Raw genomic sequence first — 24092 nt, 5'->3', positions numbered from 1 at the left:
CTGTAATATTAAAGATGTAGATATAGAGGAAGAATTAATAACCCCCTCTCATTTTTTTATTTAAATTGAATTTATTTAATATTATTTTGTGTTTTCAAGTTCATTATGGATTCATGTCATGTTTTTGTCAAAAAAAGAGAATCCACATTCAGCTAGCGTAAAATTTAAAACTCCTTCATAACATTCCCTGTATGTAGATCCTGGAGCACCAACAAATCTGTTCCTTTTTGCTAATGTCTTTACCTTCATCTACAATCAAGGCAAAATAAACCAAATCCCTTAGTTCAACATTAATCTTTTTTATCACCATATCAGCCATAATAGTTATTTACTAATTTTGCACTTTGTGGTAAGTATATTTTGCATTTGAAGGATTATCAGCTATCTTTTTAGCAGCAGCTTGGTCAAACATGCTGATGACGTTAAGAAGTTCAACAAAATAGTTATTCCTCTCTATGGAACAACTGTTCATCCTCTCTGTGGCCACACTGAGCAATGCCCCGACAATGCCGTGTAGCGCAAACTCCCTACCACAGCCTTCATATAGTGCCGATTTTCTTTGACCACTTCAGAATGTGCCTCATCAAGGATATTAAGTAATTTTGGAACCATCACACATCCTCTGTTTAAATTCGCAACATGCCTCAAAATACAACTTGTTTGCAGTGCTATTCGCTCTGAAACACTGCTGTGCTTTTTATGACAGTTCTGGAATCCAGAAATTGTAAATGTTGGCTCTAGGCAGAACCCATGACCACCCACACTTGCAAAATGTCTGCATGAAAAGCAAAAAGTTGTATCATAATCAACAGAACACTCCAGCCATTTAAGATGGTCAAACCATCCAGATTGGAAGATTCTTTGCTGATTTCCAAAAGCCTGGGTCCATCATCTGGTTTTTGACTCCATATAGGCCCGTTGACTCATTACTTTGTGCTGCTAGTTTGACTGAAAGACATGCAAGCTGCTGTACCGAACTATTTGCACACGGAACATGAACTAAGCAGCAGCTCTGAGAATATGGACATAAACAGCCTCTAGCCATATTTAAGCCAATTTAGATAATGCAGTGTGCAGTCATTGTGTACTCATTTTCCCAAGAAAAAACAGACACAGAGTTTTCAAAGGCAATTTTAAAAGTAATTTCTTAAAATTCACTCAATCACTTGCAACATTAAAAAATAATATTTGCTCTACTATGAAAAGAAATGTCATCTTTTCATTTCATTTAAATCAAGTATAAGTGTTTATTTTCCTCTTCTTGGCTAATTTGAGGCAGAAAAAAGGCCAGCAGGCCCCTGCCCCAGAGTCTGTTGGGAGACGCTACTTTCCAGTGGCTTAAAGCCGAGTTCTTCCACAGGGAGTCCAAATGCCCGCAGCTTTGCATCAGAAGTCCTCAGCAGGTCATTATATGTCTGTGCATGGAAAGAGACAATTATGCTTCCATCAAAACAAACATTTTGGTATATCATTTATTGAGCATGGTTTTTTTTTAAACAATACTATACACAATAAATCACGGTACTGTGCTTAAACCTTAATGACGTTTTAAATGCACATAAAAATAAGGTTTCAGTTCAATGTTTATTTACAAATTAATTTTATTTTACTGCCATGTAAATATCAGTTCATCAGTGCCATGTAATCATATTTCTGTTTAAGCCCAATTTGCATATTTACAGTGTTGTTGATTCTACAGCCCACAGTCCTCTCATTTCCTGATCAACAGATCAGGGGCCAGTTGTATCAGCTGACATACACCCAGTCTTAGGACTAGTCTGGGTGTCAAATGCGCTTTACGTCCTATGTACAATTTACACCTGTTGCACCATCTAGGTGTAGCATACGTCTGAAACTAAATCTTCTCAACCTTAGCCTGATGTATCTGGTGGATCCTTCAGCAAATCAATGGCATTTGGGAGCGTCATGATGGAGGCAATGGTCTACGCTCCAGCAACTTGAGATGATATTCAAAGGCATCACATCTGGCTTGAACATCTAGCAAAATACTGTGTTCTCTTTAACCATTGGGTTTAATTGCACTTTGCCATTCATTACAAATGTTGGAATTTCTGATTACTTTGTGAACAATGTTGTAATTTGGGCCAACCATTTTTTCCTCCTGTCAGTATCTTTGGGAAAGCCATATATTAGAATTTCTTTCTCAAAGTGAATGGTGCATCCTAATGCCACACAGCCAATCATAGTAAGACAGAGAACCATAACAAGTGTTTTTAAACATAAATGAGACTTTTTGTATGATTGATACTCTACATTGTATTTGTTTATTCACATAATTCACATTACAGGTTAATATTTAATGAAAATAGTTGTTGATGTTCTTCTACCATAAAGGGATAGTTCACCCAAAAATTTAAATTTTGTCATCATCTACTCAACCTCATGTTGTTTAAAACCCGTACATATTTATTTGTTCTGATTAACATAAAGGAATATATTTGGAAGAAAGTCAGTAACCAAACATCTCATCCATGATTGATAGTATTTATTTTCCCTAATATGGCAATAAACGGGAAATGAGATTAGTTTGGTTAATGACATTCTTCCAAATATAATTCCTTTGTGTTCATCACAGCAAATACATTTAATAGGTTTTAAAACAACCTAAGGGTGGGTGGGTAAATAATTACAGAATATTCATGTCTGGGTGACCTATCCCTTTACCTATTCAAACCAAATCAAGATCAAATTGTACTGTAGAACGTTACATGAATCACGTGACCGCACGGTGTCGAGATCGAAGTGTGTCATAACTCTCATTACACTACTCTGGTCTCAACTATCACTGCGGTTAAACGCATTCGCAGGGGTATGCATTGTCTACACTGGTCGTAGTTTCTGATGGTGCAACAGGTGTAAGTATTTTTCACAAAGCCGGACATAGCTAAGCTTAAAGTAGGGGCTTACACACAACTTTTTTAAGTCCAGTTGGTGCAACCGGCCCTAGATGTTTAGGCAGAAGGCAAGCAGAAATAGCTTTTTACCTTGCAAACTCGAGCCACTTCATATTGTAAGTCTCTGATAGTATGGTTTTTGGAGTCCAAGACTTCCTAAAACACACACACACAAAAAACAATCATAACGATAAAAAAACAATGCAAATGGTTAAAAAAAACATACCGCTTATGACTGCTCTATATATGGTGACATATGTACCTCCAGCTTACGTGTGACCACACTCAGGGCAGTTGGGTCCAGGTTGGAAGCAGCTAACACTTCACTGAGTTGAGCTTCTTTCTTTTCCAATGTGTCATTGAGTGCAGTCAGTTTGCGCTCCAGCAGCAGATTTTTGAAACCACTCTTCTGCTGAACTTCCAGAATGGCTTTAGTGAACTTCATGTACAGCTCATCTCGCTCCAGCTGAACCTGAATGCAAATTAAAGTGTCCTCATAATAGATCAGTACAATTAGGTATCAATTTCAGTTAAAGCTAAAGGTTTCTGAAATTGAAGAATATGTTTAATACTTCAGAACTGGTATGTTGTAATACATGCAATAGATTTTGTGCTTTAAGAACAGATCTAACCAACAACAAGTTGCATGTTCTGATGAAATTGACTTTGGTTGTCCAAAAGAGCCCAGTAATGCATGTGTAAAACACAGCAGTAGAATAATGTAGTGAAACCATCCTTACAGAACCTATTCTTTTCTACTAATTCTTTAAATATAGTCCATTAACAACCCAGGGTCTGGTTGCCCTGGCTGGGCACACACCCGGTCATAAGACTAGTCGTGACGTAAAATGTGCTTTACGTCCTACATAGAATTTACACCTGTTAGACATCTAGTTGTAGTGTACGTCTGAAACTAAATCGTACGTCTAGTCAAAGGTAAGCTAAGTATAAAGTGTTGACTTGTTTTTATGGCAAAATAGAAATAATTAAATTGACGAGACATTGGCGTGTCTAATGCATACGTACATGAGCACAAGGCTTTGATGCATGCAGAGTGAGAGACTGCACAAATAAATTCTTATATCATATAATACTTAGAAATATTCTGTCATGAAAATACTTAAAAGCTTGGTTTAATTTAGTTTTAATTCAGAATTGTTAGAATTAATCGCCAAATGATTACCTTTCGGGCAAACAGGAAAGGCTTTCTTTTAGTTAAAGTGCAGGTTTGATGGGTCTGCACACATCTTGAGGTAATGTTCTCAACTATCAATGTGGATAACTGCATACTATTAGATGATGTTACAGGTGTACAAATTTTTCACAAAGCCGGATGTAGTTAAAGGCAGGGTGTATGATCTCTGAAAGCCCATGTTGACATTTGAAATCACCTAAACAAACACGCCCCAACCCCAATAGAATCTGGACCTTCTTTTGATAGACCCGCAACCCAGGCAACGATGTTGGTTAGTAGACATGCCCCTTACTGCTGATTGGCTACAAGTGTGTTTTGGTACTCGGCCGACTCCCTTTTCCAAAGCGTTTCTCAAAAATCATGCACCCCGCCATTAAGTTGTAGTGCTTACACCCAATGTTTTTACGTCTAGCTGGAGCAAACGGCCCCTGCAGGTCTAAATATAGAATTAGAAAACATGTTGTTGTCTGTTTTAGTAATGTTTTAAAAAAAAATACATTAAATATCAGGCAGTAGTGATAAGCATAATAACCAATAAGTTAAACTTAGCATGTCTATACAGTAATGTTAATGTTCTTTTTATTACCGTGGTAAATCTCTGCTCCAACACCTCATGTTCCCACTTCAGGTCCCTCAGTTCTTTGTCAGACACTTTGAGGCGAGCTCGAGCTCTCTGACAGCAAAACACAGAAAACAAGACATAGTTTACGTTTATATGTTATTAAGACCATTTATAAAACAAAACACCTGCTTACAAAATAAATGCATAAAAATAAAGATGCTAGAAAGGGTTCCTCACACAGTGATACCACAGAAGAGAGATTTGTAAACCTGCTCCTACAGAGTTCAGCTCAAACACACATAAACCAGCTAAACAAGAGCTTTAGAATCATAATATGCAGGTGGGTTAAAGAAGGTTTACAAGTAAACTCTAAAGGACAGTAGAGGTGCGTTCTGATAGACAGGGATCATACACACTACTCCGTAAACATGGGATATCCATTGACGTAGACTTCACTCAGAACAATTGCTTGTTTGGAACGCCCCAAGAAAGGCAATGACAGAGTCACATAGATCATAACATAACATACATTGTGTAATGTCATTTAAATTTAAAATGCATATAATAAACACATGCTATGTATCTAATAAATATAATCAAGACTATGTTTATTATATGCTTGTAATTTATTTGAATATTAGTATTAGCTATTAGTTGACCATTAAGAGAGCTTTATTGTAACTGTCAGTTCCGTTACTGTCATCTACTCCACATTGTGTGCTGGAGAGCCAATCCAGTCTGAAATGTATATAAAACGCCAATGAAATTGCGGGAATGGTATTTACATACCAGTCTCCGCCCACACTTGCGTGTATAAAAGGAGATGGCAAAGCACAATTCATTCACTTTTGTTCTTCAGAGCTTGCTGGTCTGATCTCTTCTATCCAGTCTAAGATGAAGATCTCCTTTTTTACTGTTGGCATGATGGTGCAGCAGCAGATTAACCTTGTGAACACCATCCCCTGGGTTTTTTCTTTACTGAGTGAACATCCTTTTAAGAAAGGCTTTTCACCTCTGTACTCTGATGTGGCAGGTTTTTCTCTCCTGCTAATGGGCATGATTGTTGCCTTGGCTGTCTAGGACCACAGCATGCTGAGGCAGCATTTGTGGAGGGGACATACCCTCATTGCAGGTCTATTAAGACCATTGCAGGTCCCAGCTGTCATCTTTTCTTGTGAAGCCGGCAGCCACCGCAACTGCTTCCCATGCTGGCGGATCGGCTGTCTGTGAGTTTGGTGAGAAGGGCGGGTGATTTGGGGGCCAGTGTGAGCAATTCATTGCCAGCTAAATACCCACAACCCGTTCAACCCCCCACGCTCGTCTTCCTGTCAGCTCGGAGCAAGAGGAGGCGTTTCTGCCTTCTGACTGTCTCACACTCACTGTTCCGGGCAGAGCAGAGGATGAGTTATCTGTTTAAGTATTGGAGGGGGACCTCCTGTTGTCTGATGCAGAGGATGAGCCCATGGAGCTACCGCTGGGCTGTCAAGCTCAGCCGACACTCAGATAGCAGCCGTGCTCACTCGGGTGGCCAAGAACCTTGGGCTGCAGTGCAGTAGCGGAGCAGCTAAGGGCTATGTCGAGGTACTCCAAGTGAAGCGTTCCATTGCGGTGCATTTATGTCCACTCCCTTTCAAAGCCTGTGAGTTTTCCTCTGCACTTGTGTTGAGGGCTTACATGTCGGCGGGCCAAGCTGACTCCATCCTGCACGCCATGGCCTGCAGGTCCACCAAGTCAAAGCGTTAAAAGATCTGCACAAGGGTAGGTCCGACCCTTAAATGATGCAGGAACTCTGTACGACCACTGACGAAGGTGATGGCGCGATGTCCGCTATGGTGGTTTCAAGAGGGACATCTCTGGCTTACCTTGCGTAGATGAGTGATGCCGAGAAAGTACGTTTTCTTGTCTGCAATCTCTCAGATATAGCACAGCGGTCACACTCAAGCTCTTTCAGAGGCTCCTGGGGCACATGGCATCCCCAGCGGCGGTCGTTCCAGTCGGGTTGATGTACATGAGACCGCTTCAACATTGGCTGTACGCCCCAGTCCCCAGGTGGGCGTGGCACACCCATTGTTCTTTTAACACTGCAGGGCCAACGCACTCTTAGCCCCTGGCAAGACCTTTCGTTCCTCACAGCTGGTGTGCCTATGGGACAGGTTTCAAGGCTTACATTGATCACCACAGATGCCTCTAAACTGGGCTGGGGTGCAGTGTGCAATGGGCATCACCATCACCTGCTTTCAGATAGAGCAACATTTACTACACAGAGGCGTAGTTCATTGACAATCGGGGCAATTTCGTTTTGTAACGGACGTATTACCTGTGATATGTATGCGATATGGCTCAGCTTGTCAGGAAACTACAGCTTTGTGTAGTAAATGCTGCTCCATCTGAAAGCAGGTGATGGTGATTTACTACTAATCAAGGAACAGGCTTTACTGACAAGATGCGCATGACTACTGCATGCGATTTATCATGCAGCCCTAATTGTAATGATGTCATATGCCAGTCTGCACAGCTCAACACAACGTCAAACACAAACTCTAGCAGTTTCTCAATATGCGTTCTTGTCTGTACTTGTGTTCTTGTGGACTTGTGAAACGTCATCAGTCGCGGCCCAAGTACTGTTCCAATTCAAAGTTCGCATCAAGCCCAAGTTCACATAAAATCCCCGGATGTGTTCTTGATCCGCCCATTTTATCGAGGATGCATCAGAGGAGACTTGTGTGGACTTATGACAGCAAAGTTTCCCAGAATGCATTTCGCGTCAGGAGTTCGTTCTTCCGAGCCTGAACTTGCAAGTTCGAACTACGAAGGACACAAGTCCGAGTTCGGCGTACTTGGTTTTGAGAAACGGCTTCTGTCTTTACTACCACAGGCATTTTTTTTGTGTAAGAGATGTTCTGTGGATGTTAAAGGTTCTCTATAGAACCTTACTTTCAGACAAAGAACCTCTTTATTTTTTGTATAAGTGTATGTTCCATTAAAGTTTTTTAACATTATTAACTGAAGATACTAGTGTGAAATAGTAAGAATGTTATTAAATATGTGACCTACAGCCAGAGCACTCTTGTCCTTTTCATAGTTGACAAGCTGTTTCTGAAGCTCTGCAACTTCTTCTTTGGCTCTCTGTGGAGCCTCGATCAGCTCTTTATTTTTCTGAAGCACTTCTCCCATCTCTTTAGTTCTCCTCTCCTCCTTCTTTTTCATCTCCTTCAACTCCTCCTGCATGTAGAAGATAAAGTAAGCATGGATTAGCCACGGCTTGTCTGTATTGTTTTTTTGTCTGGGGTAAAATGTAATGTTTAATCATTTCTTTGATTAAAAAAATAACATTTTGCATTGAAGAAAAGTAAATTTTTGTTTCTGTATGGTGTCAATCTGCAAATAATCTATATCAGGAGGTCACATATACAAAGAAATCAAGAAATCTGTGCATCCCTACAAGCAATCTAACACTATGGGCCCTATCATACACCCTGCGCAATGTGTCTTTTGATAGTTATAAGCCAGTGCAATTATCATTTTCACGTTTAGCACCACGTTGTTTAATCAGCAAATGCATTTACATCCAATTTTGCGCCCATGAGTGTTCTGGTTTGAAAATGAGGTGTGTTCAGGCGCATTGTTGGCGCGTTGCTATTTTGAGGCAACTAAAATAGACTACGCCATTGACCAATTAAAACCAAGTCTGAAGTCAATGGCACAATATTATTTTTGTTATTAAATGAGTGTGTTAGTATATATGCCTATTATGCGCAATGATATTATGCAGCGCCTGAAAAAGTCCCCTGGCTAACTTTCTATAACAGGGGACTATTTCGGCTGCTGCATAATATCATTGCGCCTCCTGCAGCCATGTTACAACAGCAAAGTCCTTGATTATTACGCCAGAATGAGAGTATACTGTAGTTCCTAGCCATATCTTCCTTGAAAAATCACAACTTTTAATTTTCCGTCATCGTAGTACAAACTACAAAAGAGTCAAGTTTTAAATAGTCCGAGACTTCCAGGAGGGAGGGCGGCCCTGTCCCGTCCACCTCCATGCCTCCCCTCGTCCTGGGGAGATATGGTCTGGGACCCTGGAGGATCCCCAATGTCACGCGCCACTGATGTATGAAATAAAACAAATCTAAACCTAAAACTTGAATTAAACAAAATATTAAATTATACAACGCAGTGCTGTTGGTTAGTAGAGGTTTAATTACACAGAATTCATGATAAATTATTCTATCTTATAAAATGTCATAAAACTGGGGCCCCCTGAACCATCTCGCGGCCCCCAGTTTAAGTGCCACTGCTCTAATCAATATAATCATGGAGAGATATGGATGCTTTATGTAAATGTATGTTTATTATTAGTAAAAGAGTCAGCAAAAATAATTCAGTTAAAGCTCACGTAACACACGCTGTTTCTGCATTTCTGATATTAATCTGGAGTACCTATGGAGTAGTATGACATCCTTTATATCTCTGAAGAGTCTTTAGTTTAATCAGATTTATAAAAGAAAGATTAGCTTTACCGAATCTTTCCGATAACGTACGAAAAAATGAAGAAGGAGGAGTTATAACACGGGAGGAGCGAGTACGAGTCATGCAACACTATACAACACTGTTTTAACTTATGATTCACTACATGTTCGTGTCATTTATATAATATACACGCGCCTATTTCCAACATAAGACAGAAGTCTTACTTACCGCGTGTAACTCGTCATGAAAATCCACCGCATCAAACACACACACGCAAAACTCCGCTGCTAATCCGGATAATAAACTATATCCATTGTTTCCATAAGGCTGGATGTCTTCTCCTTACATCCAAAAACACACTTGTTGTGCCATTGTTGACTTTTGAAATTAAACAAAGCTGAGTGGCGTGATAAGCTGTTAGCAAGCTCTAGCGTCTCCCGCTGACTGACGGCTGGGCGGGGTTTTCCAGGGGAAGTTTTCCGGCGGAAGCCCATATAAAGAAGTGATACGTATCGAAAACCCCTGAAACGTCAGTTAGAACCGTAATCGAAAAAAATTAGCCGAAACTTGTACGAACCCTGGCGAAGTGCATTCGGCACAGAAATACTCTGAAACACGCCCAACTGCATTTTTGACACTTTGCCTACGTTTAGCATGAGGAAACAACTCTATAACTGTGTTAATAAGTCAGAATGCTTGAAATACCATTAAACCACCCCTTTAAAGATCTTTTAAGGTTCAAAAACAAAATCACTGCACCTATACCTTAAAATCACTGGTAAACTAATAGATTTGGCAAGCACATGTCAAAAACAATATAAATATATATTTAAAAAAAAAATTATATTATTGTTTGATTGACATTACAGCTGTAATGCAAGCAGGGCTGGGACAAAAAAATCGGCATGGCATTTTGCACAGACCGACCCACTACATAAGATCACAAATACCACCCATCTTTGTGCAATCTTGACTATGTATACCAACTCAAAGCCATATAATGATTAAGTAGAAAAGCAGAAAAGCTGACACATGACACTTAAATAATATAATAAAAGGACTGTAAAAGGCTTTGCAGGTTTTAAAAATCTGCTAATTGTCTCAGCCAGTGAGTGTGCATAATGTGTAAACTAACCATTCTGACCACCTTATGATAACACTGATACCTGATAAATGTTACAATGTAGCAGAGCCATGTGTGCAATTACAGTGTGCAGAACTATTAGATGCATAAATATTTTTTTCCAAGCTCCTTTTACCAATTCCAAACCACAACAATTATTTTGTATATATTTTATAAAAAAAGCATGTCTTAAATCATTGTGCAATTGAAATGGATGAAATTGTAGCTGATAGAAGAGGCATTAGAGAGCGTGTGGTAAAAAGCAAAGGATTTTTTACATGTAATGCCAGAGAAACATATTATTCCAAAATATTGTTTGCCAAGCCATTTTTTTATTTGCTGGAGGAAATAAAAGAGGAGTCATTAGAAGTCACACAATACCAGCTGTTTCAAAACTGTGTAAGCTGTGATGTCCGTGGTGCTGAACTCAAGCACATCACATGTTAGTAAATCACGCAAAACTCATCAGCTCTGCTTATTTAAAACCCTCAACTAATTTGGGCTGCTCTAAGTAGATTGCATCGGTCATTATGAGATCAGCTGCTGTGCCTGTGTTATTTAATTTGCACCTTTTTAGTAAATAACCCGCAGATATTATCACTCCCATCTGCGCTTTTTTGAGATTGTGCTCTCAGTAAATCTGCCCCATAGTGTTTTAAAGAAGTTCTGCTTACTGCAGGTCCAGTCGCTTCTCCCTCGTCTCTTATTACTTTTGACAGATGCACTCTGACGCTGCATACTCCAAAAAAGCCTGAAAAGTTTATTAAGATGTGATTGGGCTAGCCAAATGTCAAATAAAAAAATAACCAATGGGCTTCTGATTAGGTGTCTTATGGGCCGTTCTGTCAAAAAAAAAACAAACATCTTATGCTAACTTTTTTTGAAAAATGCATTACACCGCCAACAGCCCCCTGCAATGTATGAGTGTAATGGGCTGGACAGACAACAATAATATAAGATGTTTTAGCCCAAAAAATAAAAAGGCCCACCATGAAATTGCCCGGACTGCCAGATGGCCAGTCCGCCCCTGAATGCAAGGATCTAATTTAATGTTAGACATTTTCCCAACAGTTAACCAAACATTTACTTAAGACCTAACAGATTATATCTGTGTCAATTGTTGTCAAAACAGATATTTTTAAAACTGTAATTCTGTCAATGTGTGCATATACTGGGGTCGCGCGCCTATGTGCATAATTCAGATGTGTCAGTCAGCTTGAAATGATCGTTGTTGAATCTTGTCTTGTTGAATCTTGTCATTTTACCATCAAGCAAGTCCTTCACTTTATTTTCTATTTCCTAAATGTTTTAAAACCAAAATCTCAGACGCGCAAGTGAATGGACAAGCATCTTTGTATTCATTAAGCATTTAGGACAGTACACCTCTCAAAAAACATACAAATAAAGATGATTTAGTGTTAATTTTGACAGCCCTAATTTTAAGTGTTATGTGTTTTGATTACCTTGAGCAAAGTGATGAGATTCAGATCCTTGTGCATAATGTCGTTGAAATAGCTTTTGATGTCTCTGAAAGCTTTCTCGTGGTTTTTCATAAGTGTGCTTATGTGGCTGTTCTTTCTTTCCTCAATCTCATGAATCTCTGTCTTGCGTCTCAGTTCTTCTTCCTGGCGGAGTTTCTGCATTTTTTTCTCATATTTGGATCCAATTTCTATAATAACAGTATAACTTTCTCATTAACCTACATGCCTATAAGACAAACACTTAAAACACGTTCATGTTGGCTTGACAAACTTTTACAGACCTTAACTAACTTACATTAACTATGCATCTTCCTGTCTGTCTGTTGGTGAGGCCTATACAATTAAGAGTTTGTGTATTTTAAACTTTTAGATAACGCTTAATCATGCAAACATTAGCATTTGTTTTTCTTTTAAATACAATTTTTAATTGGTAATTTAAGTTACAACAAAGCTCTCTAAAATCCTATTGATTACTCTCAGATCATTTAAACTTAAATAATTTGGTAGTCAGAACAAACAATATGCTACCATGTATTTTGAAAAGAATCTATGATAAAAAATGACTTCACCTCGCACTTGTCTGGCAAAATCATTTCTCAGATTAGTAATTTCTTCATCATGTTTCTGTTGAAAGAGTGATATGTGTTTATTGACACAGAGTGAGATGTAAATCAGGGGTATTTTAATCTTATTATTAGGATATTATCTACACACCAGCTGAAGGCGCTTGAGCACATTTTCACTGGACATCTCCTGCTTTTTCAAATCCATTTTTAGGTTGCAGAGATCCTTGTGCAGTTGTTTTTCGAGGTCAGCGTGCTCTTTCTGGAGCAGTTTAGTGCTGACAACACCTTCAGCTTTCAGCTCTGACAAGCTGTTCTGTTGTTCATACAGGAGGTGCTTCACCTTCTGCTTATACACCTAAACAACAACAGGATGTCAGGATCATATTAATTATCAAATCAACCTGCCACATTCACATTTAGTCCATGGGCCCTTTTTAATAAGGAGGTTTAAACAACACAAAGTTAAAACTTGAACTTAGTTGACTGTGACCAGGGAAAAAAAGTCCTTTTAACATACACCAATCAACCATAACATTATGACCACCTGCCTAATATTGTGTAGGTCCCCCTTTTGTCACCAAAACAACCCTGGCCTGTTGCACGGACTCCACTAGACCTTTCTATTAGAACCAGCATTCACTTTTTCAGAAATTTTAGCTAAGGTAGTTTGTCTGTTGGATCAGACCACATCAGCTTTGAGGACAAACACGTTGATGTGTTAGAAGCATGTATCTGGTGTGGCAGTGTTACAACGTTCTGGAAATGTTACAGCAATGTTACAAGGTCCATTTTACTGGAGTGATCCCAGAATCCATTATGGGACATGTTTTTCATTTCAATTTCCAGTTTGCATGTTCTCCCTGTGTTAGTGTGGGTTTACTCTGGATAACCCAGACTCCAACAGGTCAAAAACTTGCAGGCTAGGTAATTTGGAGATGCCAAATTTCCCCTCCCCCAACATGTGTATGGATTAACTTGTGTGGATAAATTTGTGCAATGTTCTTCATTTTTTTTTCCAAAAAATATATATTTAGCAGCTCACCAATTGGTCACTGGGGTCCCTCAGGGATCAGTGCTTGGTCCACTCCTTTTCTCCATCTACACAACATCCTTAAGACCTATCATAAGCCCTTTTCACACAGACATTCCGGAAAATACACAGAAAATGCATCCTGGATTTTTCCAGGATTGTTTGATTTTTTTGTTCATTCACACTGGCAATGATTTGCCAGCTTCTGCAAGGTCCCGGAAAGACACGTGACCTGTAAAGTCCTGCACTATCTTCTACGCAGCGTCTGAAGTTTGCATATTATTTATCATTTCTTTTTCCATAAACCACTCGCATTTATTTTTGTTTATGATAAGACTATAAAGGAGTGCGTGACGTGCCGTTCTATGCTGGTGAATGATCTCAGCTTCAGAGTGGATATTTGACGAGCTCCTTGATTTCTGCCTTTAATACAGTTTTCAGACATTTCTCATCATGATTGTTAATATGCATTAACATATTAACATCCTGTTTTAAGGATCTGAACAATATATCTTGTTGGGATGACGTGCAGGCATTTTTGTATATTATAAGCTCAAATGAGCATGTGACGCGATATTCTTTTAGGCTGCTGAATGATCTCCGTTTCAACGCAGTAAGTGACGAGCTAACTTACCTGATATCTGCTTCAGTCCAGTTTGCTGACATTTCTCCTTGTGAATGTTCTAAATCCCTCATTTTAAAGAGTTTAACCAACTTCATGCTGCCATGACACGCGTGTCCTCACTACAGCACGTGTGTCATTGTTTATGCGTCTCATGTATAATTTCCTGATAACTGCTTCAATCTAGTTTGCAACATTTCTCGTCGTTAATGTTGATATGCATGTAAATCTCTCGTTTTAAAAAGCTGAACCATAACTTTTGTTGTGATGACGCGCGCGTCCTCACTACGGCACGCCCATTACGGCATTGTTTCGGCATTCTTTTTAAAGGGAAACTTCACCCCTTTGTATAGTTAGAAACCCAGTCATGTTTTTGAATGGTCATGCATCATTTTCTCATTTGCCGGTGAGACAGGAGAAATACAGATTTCAGTGTTGCACTTCCTTCTTTCAATGATGTAAAAATCATCATTTTGCATCATTGAAAGAAGGAAGTCCACTATATTTGTTGAGGGAGTGTTACGTTCCGTATTGTTCTGGGAGGGGTGTCTGTTCTCTTTGCTCTCTCTTCTCTCACTCTCGCCTTACAGGTCCTGTGATTGGCCGAACGAACTGTCCATCATCGTTATAAGGCGTATTCGCGACGGCCAATCAGACGGTGGAGAACTCCTATAAAGACCCGGAAGTGTTTCTACTCGGGAAGGCTTTTTGCTTTTACTTTGTTTTCTCACTTACGTTGCTTTGATTTCTTTCGTTGTTTGACTTGTGTTGCTGTATATATGTATTATGAATTATACGGCAGTTTGACTGCGTTTGACTATGTGACTCGCTATTTGATTTATTCATAGTCTTATCTCGGCAGCAATATGATGGGATAAGTGCAGAATGTCACGTGACATACATCGTACAACACACAGGTAAACTAGTATGTTTAAATACATTAGTTTAGTAGCGGGTGCTTAATTCTGTATTTTTCTTGTTTGTTAGTTAGTGTAGTCAGTGGCGTTTTACGCTGAAGATGTTATTTTTGTTTCTTTTTTAGATTAGTTTCTTAAGTAGTAAGAGTGGTTTTTGTTTTCTTATTTTCTTTACTTTAAGCACTGCTGTTTTGTCCCGTCATTATTGTGTTTTTTTTATTTATTACATTGTGTATATAATTTGTAAATATGATTATGGGTGTTTGGTGATTAACATTTTTCGCATTTTGTAATACTTTGAATTCCTACTAAAAAGCAAAAGCATATTGCAAACTGATGTCTCTGCCTGTTTCTTCGCTCACTGCTCACTGCATAGTCAGAGAGATGTGTTAAAAGCCTGATATATAATTGTCTATTAATTCTTTTAAGGTTGCGCCTCTGTTCTCCTAGACAACATAGCCTTAGTAAGAGGACGTAACAGGGAGTGAGACTACAAACACCCCTTTTCTCGGTCAAATAGACACCAAATTCTAAATGTATGAAACATTTCGACTACAAATATGACACACTTTTAATAAAGATTAATGTTTCTATGGGTGAAATGCTCCTTTAACACATAGGGTTTTCCATGTATCTTACAAGGTCCTCTTTCCGGCAACGATCCCAGAAGATTTACGGGACAACTTTGCGTTCACACAGAATCTTGTCTGGCAATTTTACGGGTATTTTCTGGGACCAAAGTTCTGTGTGAATGGGGTTATAGAGACACATGGCTTGGCTTCTCCTACCACTGCTATGATGACACCCAGATCTTTTTCTCATTTCACCCAGATTATCCCACCATAGCCTTGCGTATTACAGCCTGCTTAGAAGACACATGGCTTGGATGAAGAAACACCACCTCCAGCTGAACCTTGCTAAAGCTGCTTATATTTCCAGCACAACCACAGCACGACCTATCCATTCAACTTGGCAACACAACCATTTCTACTTCCCAAACTGCAAGAAACCTTGGTGTAACAAAAGATCATTAAAAAAACCATCTCTTCCAGGGTTTCCCGCAGAAAATTTGTTAGTTAACTCTTTCACCGCCAGCGTTTTTAAAAAAAGTTGCCAGCCAGCGCCAGTGTTTTTCATGATTTTCACCAAAGTTTAATGCCTTCCAGAAAATGTTCTTCTTTAAATAAATAAACATACAATATACCAAATGAAAGAACAGACCCTCTGCTTTCAAACAAAAAAAAAACGTTTCATCCTACCTTTAGTGGTTCTTTTGCAATCAGCTTTTGAATATGGGTAGGTTTTTGCAAAAACACCACATTTTGAGCAAAAAGCAAAAATAATTCCATTTTTGTGACGGACTTTTCATAGAGATCCCATTCAGAGCGATCTTTAAAACAGACACGGACATGCAGCAGCTTGCCATAGGGCAATACTTCCGGTTTTAAAAAGTTGCGCCACCTGGTGGATAATAGCGGTATTGCGGAAAGACGGAAAATCTCGTCATTGGCGGGAAAGCGTTTTCTCTTAATTGACGAGATATCTCGTCAATGGCGGGGAAAGAGTTAAGGTGGTATGGTTGTGCGTGTGGGCAGGGCCGGGGGCATGGCAATCAAAGGGGCGTCATGATGAAAATATATATCTTTTAAACACCCAAATAAAACTCAATTTTGAAGAAACTATGACAGAAAATGAACACATACTAGATTATTAATGAATTAAATGTTTTATCAACTGGCTAGTTATCCTCCAGACAGTGACGGACCATGTCTTTCTCTCATTTCGGCCATGTGGTGCACGTGCCCTGTTCGCTATTCTCCGAGATGCACTTGACGGCCTTTTGTCCGGAGAAATTTTTTTGGACGACCTAGTTAAGGTGGTAGGGTTTCCCAGCTTAGGTGGGTCGCCCGAACTGAAAAGTGCTGCGGGAAACCCTGTCTTCCAAGAGTACTTGACATAAATATTTAGGGTCAGCGCTACCTATAGGCAAAGTTGGCAAATGCCTAGGGTCTCAAGCTTGGAGAGGGGGCCACCATAACTGCTAATTTCATTTGCGTTAGTCTGACAATCACTACTGACAGCAAAAAATAAAGTTTTAAAGTGAGTTCGACTTTATGCAGCGCCGCCGCATGAACTGCACGTGGATGTTATCAAAGTAACGCGAGAATGATTGATAAGCAGACTCATCTGTATGATTTCTCAATTCGCTCTCGCAGTGTTTTGATATCATCCACCTGTCAGTTCTTGCAGTGCCTGCTTATAGCGGCATGCAAAGACAGTTTAGCGCATGATGCAGGTATTTTGACATAATGCGTTTTAAAAAAAAAACTTAGCTTTGTTCTGTGTATCAATGTAATTTCAGGACAGATCAAATTTGAGTGCTGCTGACTCTGTTTAGACATTTTGAATGCGTGTGCACAATAGCATTGCGTCGGGAGCTGACTATTAAAAGAGTCAAGTTAAAAAAGTTTGTATTTTAAGTCAAACAGCAAATAAAACTGGCGTTATTAAAGTATAATATAAACTGTCTGTATATATTATAAGTCCTCTACACTTCATATTAGTTTTCAAATCATGAAAACATGATGCATATTATTGATCATAAGAAACTATTTAATTATTCTGCTTAGTAGTTTGTCTATTTAACTTCCAGTGGCAGCTGATTTGTCTGGATATTTAAGGTATAAAAAGGTGTTAAAATACATATGAATATAATACATCCATAGTCTAATAGATAACTTTATACTGTTCAGTAAGAGGGGAATTTCTCTTCATACCCAGATTAAAAATAATAAAAGTTTTCTAGTAGGTATTCATCTGTAGTTTTTTACAGTTAGGGTTTTTGCAATGTAGTGTTGTCTTTTTAATTTTACTCTTTGGAGAAAGGAAAACTGTTATCCTGTGTTATCCCAAAAAGGTGTTTTAAATAAATTACTGCATCAACAACAACAACAAATTTGACCTGCCTTAAAATGTTTAATACACTTGGTTTTGCATAATTTCTAATTAAATTTTAAGATAAATTTAATCAATTTGTTAACTTGATAAAACAGAAAAGTAATGAGAAAAATTCTGAAAATGCAGAATATTCTGAAAATTACAGGGGTGTGAGGGGCCTCCAACAAAAATTTTGCCAAGGGCCTCCAAATATCTAGAACCGGCCCTGTAAATATTGCACACATTTCTTTTTCTTCTCTCTTTTTTACTTTAAAAACCAGGTATTGTTTCTGAATAGTGAAATCTTTTTTCCACATAAATTAGTGGAATGGAGTTTAATTGTGTTCTCTGATTTAGTCCTTATGTGTTCCTGTAACTTTGGAATCCATTTTTGTTTTGACATTGTTAAGTGTGACCATTTTGTACACTAAAATAATCCTGTTCTCTATTTGAATAGACATTCTGTGAGGGAAAAAACAAGTGATTCCAAAACATACAATATTCTAAGACGGTTTTAGGTAGAAAAATCTATTTGTATACAACTTCTCACTTCTATGTGCACTCTCCTCAAGAATCAATATATAGGATAGCGCTAGTTGTTCTTATCAGATATTACTGTCAGATGTGCATCTGATATATGTGCCATATATTTTAATATGTTACCAGTAAACTAAATATTGTCATCACTACCAAAACATTTCCGTCACTATATGCTATATACAATATGCTGTCACTACTACAACAAGAAATGCTTTAAAAAAATAAAGTGTATTGAATGATCAGCTAAGATGTTATTAAAGTGTTTGATTCTATGTAACTAAAGAATCCCTAACTTTGAAATCAATATCATCAACTTTGGGCCTTTTACGAAGAGGTATTAGATTCAAAACATATCAAATGTCAACTGAAGCTCAACTAAAGGTTAGTACGACCGTCTCAATTGGAAGGCTGCTTAAAATGCATCTAAGGTTGGTTTATTTAATATACTGTTGGTTAGTTTAATCTATATCAATGTGTTTTATATTCTAAAGTAAATTCAAGTTTTCTATAAAAAGTCAGAAACATCTCTGCTGCAGTGTCCTTCTGACAGGCACGGTGGGAAGGAAGAGCAGGTGACGACACTAAACACAGCCACAAAAAAATCTGTTTTTTTACTAACCTGACACAGATCAGATATTGCTGCACATGTGTAAACACAAAAACGTATCTGATCCAATTCCAAATGTGGTTTTTAATCAGTAAACACGTATATCTGATTCCCCTGGACTCTGATGTCACTAATGTACACGTAGTCCAAGTTATGTCTCTTTTCAAGACAGGCTTCACTTACCATGTTTCCCTTATTTCAGAGTTAACATACATAAGTGTTTTCACTAAACCTCTTGGCCCGGTTGCATAAAGCACCTTAAGTGTAATTTTCCCTTAAGTTTACCCTTATGTTTCCCTTAAAATTAAGGGTGTTGCAGAAAAACTCTTCAGTTTTTTCTGTTGCGTCTCCATGGCAACAATAGTATTTTATAACAACAAACCGGGGTCGCTGTCATAAAAAAAAACTTTATGATTACCTTTACCTAAGAGAACCATTTAAGGGATTATATGCACAACCCTTTAATTATTCTCTTACAGTAGTTAAGGGGAATTTACCCCTTAAGTGTCATACTTAAGGAAAAACTTATGGTGCTTTATGCAACCGGGCCCTGATCTGAAATGGGCCCATGAACTAATTTACTGAAGGAGAACATAACTGACATCGCAAGACCTTAATTTCCACTTGGTGCTGCTCTTCGGCCACCTCCATCTCACGCTCTCTGTTCCTCAGCTCACTTTTCTTCTCTTCCAAATGCCTTTTGGTAATTTCCCAAAATGTGTGGATCTTGTCTCTCTCCAGCTGAAAGTAGTTGCGTTCCTCTCGTTCTCTGTCAAGCTCCTCTCGCAGGCGGACAATGTGCTCCTCCAACTATAAAACACATGATGGAGATGTAAAGTATTTAGACAACAATTGATGCTTTGTTAGACTGTGATTTAGGAGGCGTGCACATTTACACAGATTAAGTTCCCTAATTTCTCACTGTCCTGTTTACATTAATGGTCATCCAGTGGAAACTGTTGACAGCTTCAGATATCTTTGCATTATATTAGACAATAGACTAAGTTTTGACCATCATGTCACAGACATCCACAAACGTTGCCAACAAAATAAACAAAGTCATATGTAAACTAACGCTCTTTTAGTGTAATTGTATCACTTGCTTTTGTTGTATCACAGTATTATTAAATTCATTAAAATATATTGTGTCACGTGCTATTTTACCATAATGTCTTGCACAAACAGGAATAAGCTTCTTAAAATCACTAATATTTCTTCAAAAATCGAAAATAAGTCTTCCTAATCTTAAACCTTTGGCTCTAATTGATACTGTCATTATTTGCAGGGCAAATATTATAATAAAAAACTCTAGTCATCCTCTTAACTCATGCTTTATCCTTTTACCCTTGGGTCGTATATGTAGACAGTTATACAAAAAGCAGGATTTAGGAAGAGTTTTGTACTTTCGGCAATGAAAGTGCTAAATTCACAATATGATATTAATCTGAAATTGAAAGTGACGTATCTGCCAATGTATGGTAACCCATCAGTGTTGCCAGATGTAAAAAATCCTATAATGTACTATAATTTCCTCATTTTGTGACACTTCAAATGGTTGTTGCAATCATAGAGCTTATTGATATATCTGTTGATCCTACGTCTATAATCATAATTGTGAGGAGAATGCAAATGCATGTTACACATGTCAGGTACTCTTCAATTATTGGTAGCCCGAAATAAATACAAGTAGCCCGTAAAAAAAACAATTATGTTTAATGTAGAATATTGATAAATCCTGGATTTTCATGCAAGCCAACTGTTCCTGCCCATCCGCAGCGAACAATTTTTGGTTTTCAAAACATTCCCCTAATGTTTTTGGTTTCCAGAGCGTTATTTCCCAAGGTTTGTTTTTGGTTAGCCAGGAACATTTTCTTTAAGAAAATAGAACATTATTTTTAGGTTAGTTTAATGTTCCCCTTATTCTATTACCGAAATATTTTAATAAAAATACCTCAAAACATCACACATTGTATTTAGATAACATTGTATTTTATCACGTATATAAATAACCAGTGACTTTAACACAATTTAGAAAACTTAAAACAAATATTTATTAAAAAGGAATAAAGTTTTAATTCGCTTTAGGTTAACAGATCTTACCACAGCAGTTTAGCCACCTAGCCATTATTAAAATTTACAACAATCAAAAGCTTAATCCCTTCATGTAGACGGAAATCACTAAAATATTTTCGTTCTCACATATTTAAGTTATTAAATGAAGAAAGAGAAATAAGAAATCAGTTGATGTTATACTGAGGTAAAACAAAATGTAAAATAAATAAAAATGTCATTCTCTTTAGGTTAACAGATCTTACCACAGCAGTTTAGCCAACTAGCCATTATTAAAATTTACAACAATCAAAAGCTTAATCCCTTCATGTAGACGGAAATCACTAAAATATTTTCGTTCTCACATATTTAAGTTACTAAATGAAGAAAGAGAAATAAGAAATCAGTAGATGTTATACTGAGGTAAAACAAAATGTAAAATAAATAAAAATTTCATTCACTTTAGGTTAACAGATCTTACCACTGCAGTTTAGTCGCCTATTTGTTTTTATAACAAACAAAAGCTTCTAACATCATATTCTCCTCATATAGACATGTAAGATTAATCAGAAATCACTCAAATATGTTTTCCTTCTTCACACATTTAAGTTACTAAATGAAGAAAGATAAAAAAAAATAAACGCTAAAACAATGTTAGTCTCTGAGGTATCAAACTAACGGTTATTTTTTTAAATGACTTGCTTTCGCACTTTTTGGTGAGCACAAGAACATTCAAGGAATAATTGGTTTATTTATGCTTTCACTTAATTTCCTGACAGTTTCACTTTTTACGTGAAAATAATGACTGACAAGACGAAGACACATTACATACAAATAATTACCTAACTAAATCTGAGAGAATATAAAAACATTAAAATATTTTTCCTCCTAAGATAGCCTGATGGGCAGAGCAGAGATACATTTTGGTAGCCCAAAAAAAATTCACAATAGCCCCGGGATGTCGGGCTAGCAATTTTGCAAGCCCTGCATGTCTTCTATCTCTGGATTTTGGCTAGAAGGGATACAGTTATGGCCTAAATCTCTCGAGATGTTGGGTTTAGGGTTAGGTTTGTGGGTAGGATTAGGATAAAAACAGCACTCATTCGGGATTTGCTGTTTCCCTTCTTGCAACAACTCCATCTCTTCTTATGTTTTGTCTTCTGGCCCAATCATCGTTGAGAATGACTCTGACTTTTTCCAGTTGTTTTGTCTCTCCGACAAAGGTACACTTAGTCATTTATCTACAGGGAAAATCTACAGCCAATCAAAAGTTGCTTGTCTAGATAAAATAGCTGTATTCTGCACATTTGACTTGTGTACGATAATTTTCTCCAAATACCATCATTTTGAGGTTCTGGTACGATACTTGGACATTTCCAATCTGGCAACACTGTAACCCATACTTGGAAGGTGACGTGACCTCTGCATTTAGCCCATTCAGTGAGTAGTGAACACACGCACTGCAAGTCGTGAACACACACACACACACACACACACACACACACACACACACACACACACACACACACGGAGCAGTGAATTCAACACACATAATGTAGAAATGCTGACACTGCAGGCACGCGTGTCAAATTTCTGGGTTAAACTTCTGGGTTTAATCCGGCTTGTTACTTTAAGATGCGTGTCATGCAATATCCACTTCTCACCGCATGGTTGTAGTTTTCATTTAAAAGAACTAACTAAATTCTATCATCGGTTAAAATTTCATGCTAATATCTGATGAAATTAGAAAGTTACAAGCAAAAGCATGTGAATAAGCAGCATTTTCGGTAACACATCTTCCACTGACATCCATATATAACTTTTTCCTCTGATTTCTAATATTAAAAATATTATAACTTTCTCAATCCTCAACGGATTTGTACAATCCAGATATGTTTTTAAATGGGAATGTGTGCTCTGTCTAGTCATGTGATAAATGTTGAGCTTTGGGGTTTTTGAAAATTGTGTCATCATACCTACATAACGATAAAGTGTATGTTATGCCTTGTAATGCACTGTCACTTTGAAATAAAGTGTCTGCTAAACCCTACTAAAGAATCCAGCAAAGACCAGCATAAGCTGGTAGCTGGTTTAAGATGGCAGTAGCTGGTCTATGCTGGTCCTCCCAGCCTGGCAAAGCTGGTCAAGCTGGTGGTTCAGGTCTTTTAGACCAGCATGCTACACCAGCAATACCAGCTTAAACCAAGCTGGCAGACCCGCTAAAAACAACTCACCATCTTATGCTGGTTAGGTGGATTTTTCAGTAGGGAATGCATAAATGTAATCATGTAGTCGTCTATACTGTAGAGATGACTACAGTATTGTGAAGTAAATGTAACCAGACCTGCTCTTTGGACATCTCCTCTGTGGACACACCATCCACTACTGTTGGAGTTTTTCCCTTTGAGGACTTGGTGGACGCTTTTCTTTTCGGCGGCTGTAATACAAAACACGTGTGTTAAGTGTTAACATTAGTGTGGTACGATTTACGAGGTTAAATATTTTACATTGATCGTCTGCCCTTTAAGTTAACATTTCGATATAAGTTAACCCCTCATCTTAACTGTGTTATTTTTTACTTGTAACGTTACTTAATTTATAATGCAAATATTTTGATAACTGTTATCACAACTTTTATTCTACTTCAATAGCGATAACTTGGCGCAAGAAACAGCGGCACATAGAGTCAACTGAACTTGTGCCTGAGGAAATAACATACGAAAATAAAACGCCGTACTTTTGTAATTATTGGACATGTGCTCACCATTGTTCGTAGATGTGTTGTTTTATGTTCAGCTCAAGTCAAATAAAATAGGATATAGTTAGCTTCATGCGATGCTAATCCAACAACAATCCAGTTTCCTAGCAACACAAGATCTCGCGATGATGTGGAGGATGTGGTATCATGTAAATACATGCAAATGACCGATGGGTGTCACTGTGGAGGCGGTTTCGGATTCAACCGTTTCAGTGTTTCACGAAGCCTCTCTCTGCCCACCACTATTGGTATGGGCGTGCTTTCAAACTGAACGAAAATAAAAAATGTCTATAATTATGTGGCAATAATAAAAATAAAAA

General features: G+C 37.9%; 1 protein-coding gene across 1 annotated transcript; it reads right to left on the bottom strand.

Moving 5' to 3' along the window:
• Nucleotides 1–1161: 1161 nt before the first annotated feature.
• On the bottom strand, nt 1162–23967 carry drc4 (dynein regulatory complex subunit 4). The gene is made up of 11 exons (XM_065270025.2): nt 23779–23967; nt 23359–23451; nt 19578–19775; nt 12461–12667; nt 12316–12370; nt 11729–11934; nt 7727–7894; nt 4697–4783; nt 3178–3387; nt 3006–3071; nt 1162–1415 (listed from the first exon to the last, which is right to left on the bottom strand). Exons 1-11 carry the CDS (start codon nt 23779–23781, stop codon nt 1266–1268), a joined length of 1443 nt encoding a protein of 480 aa, XP_065126097.1. The 5' UTR covers nt 23782–23967; the 3' UTR covers nt 1162–1265.
• Between the last annotated feature and the right edge of the window lie 125 nt (nt 23968–24092).

The sequence above is a fragment of the Paramisgurnus dabryanus genome, chromosome 9, assembly GCF_030506205.2.
Source record: "Paramisgurnus dabryanus chromosome 9, PD_genome_1.1, whole genome shotgun sequence".
NCBI lineage: Eukaryota > Metazoa > Chordata > Actinopteri > Cypriniformes > Cobitidae > Paramisgurnus > Paramisgurnus dabryanus.
This window is presented reverse-complemented; position numbering and strand designations above follow the sequence as displayed.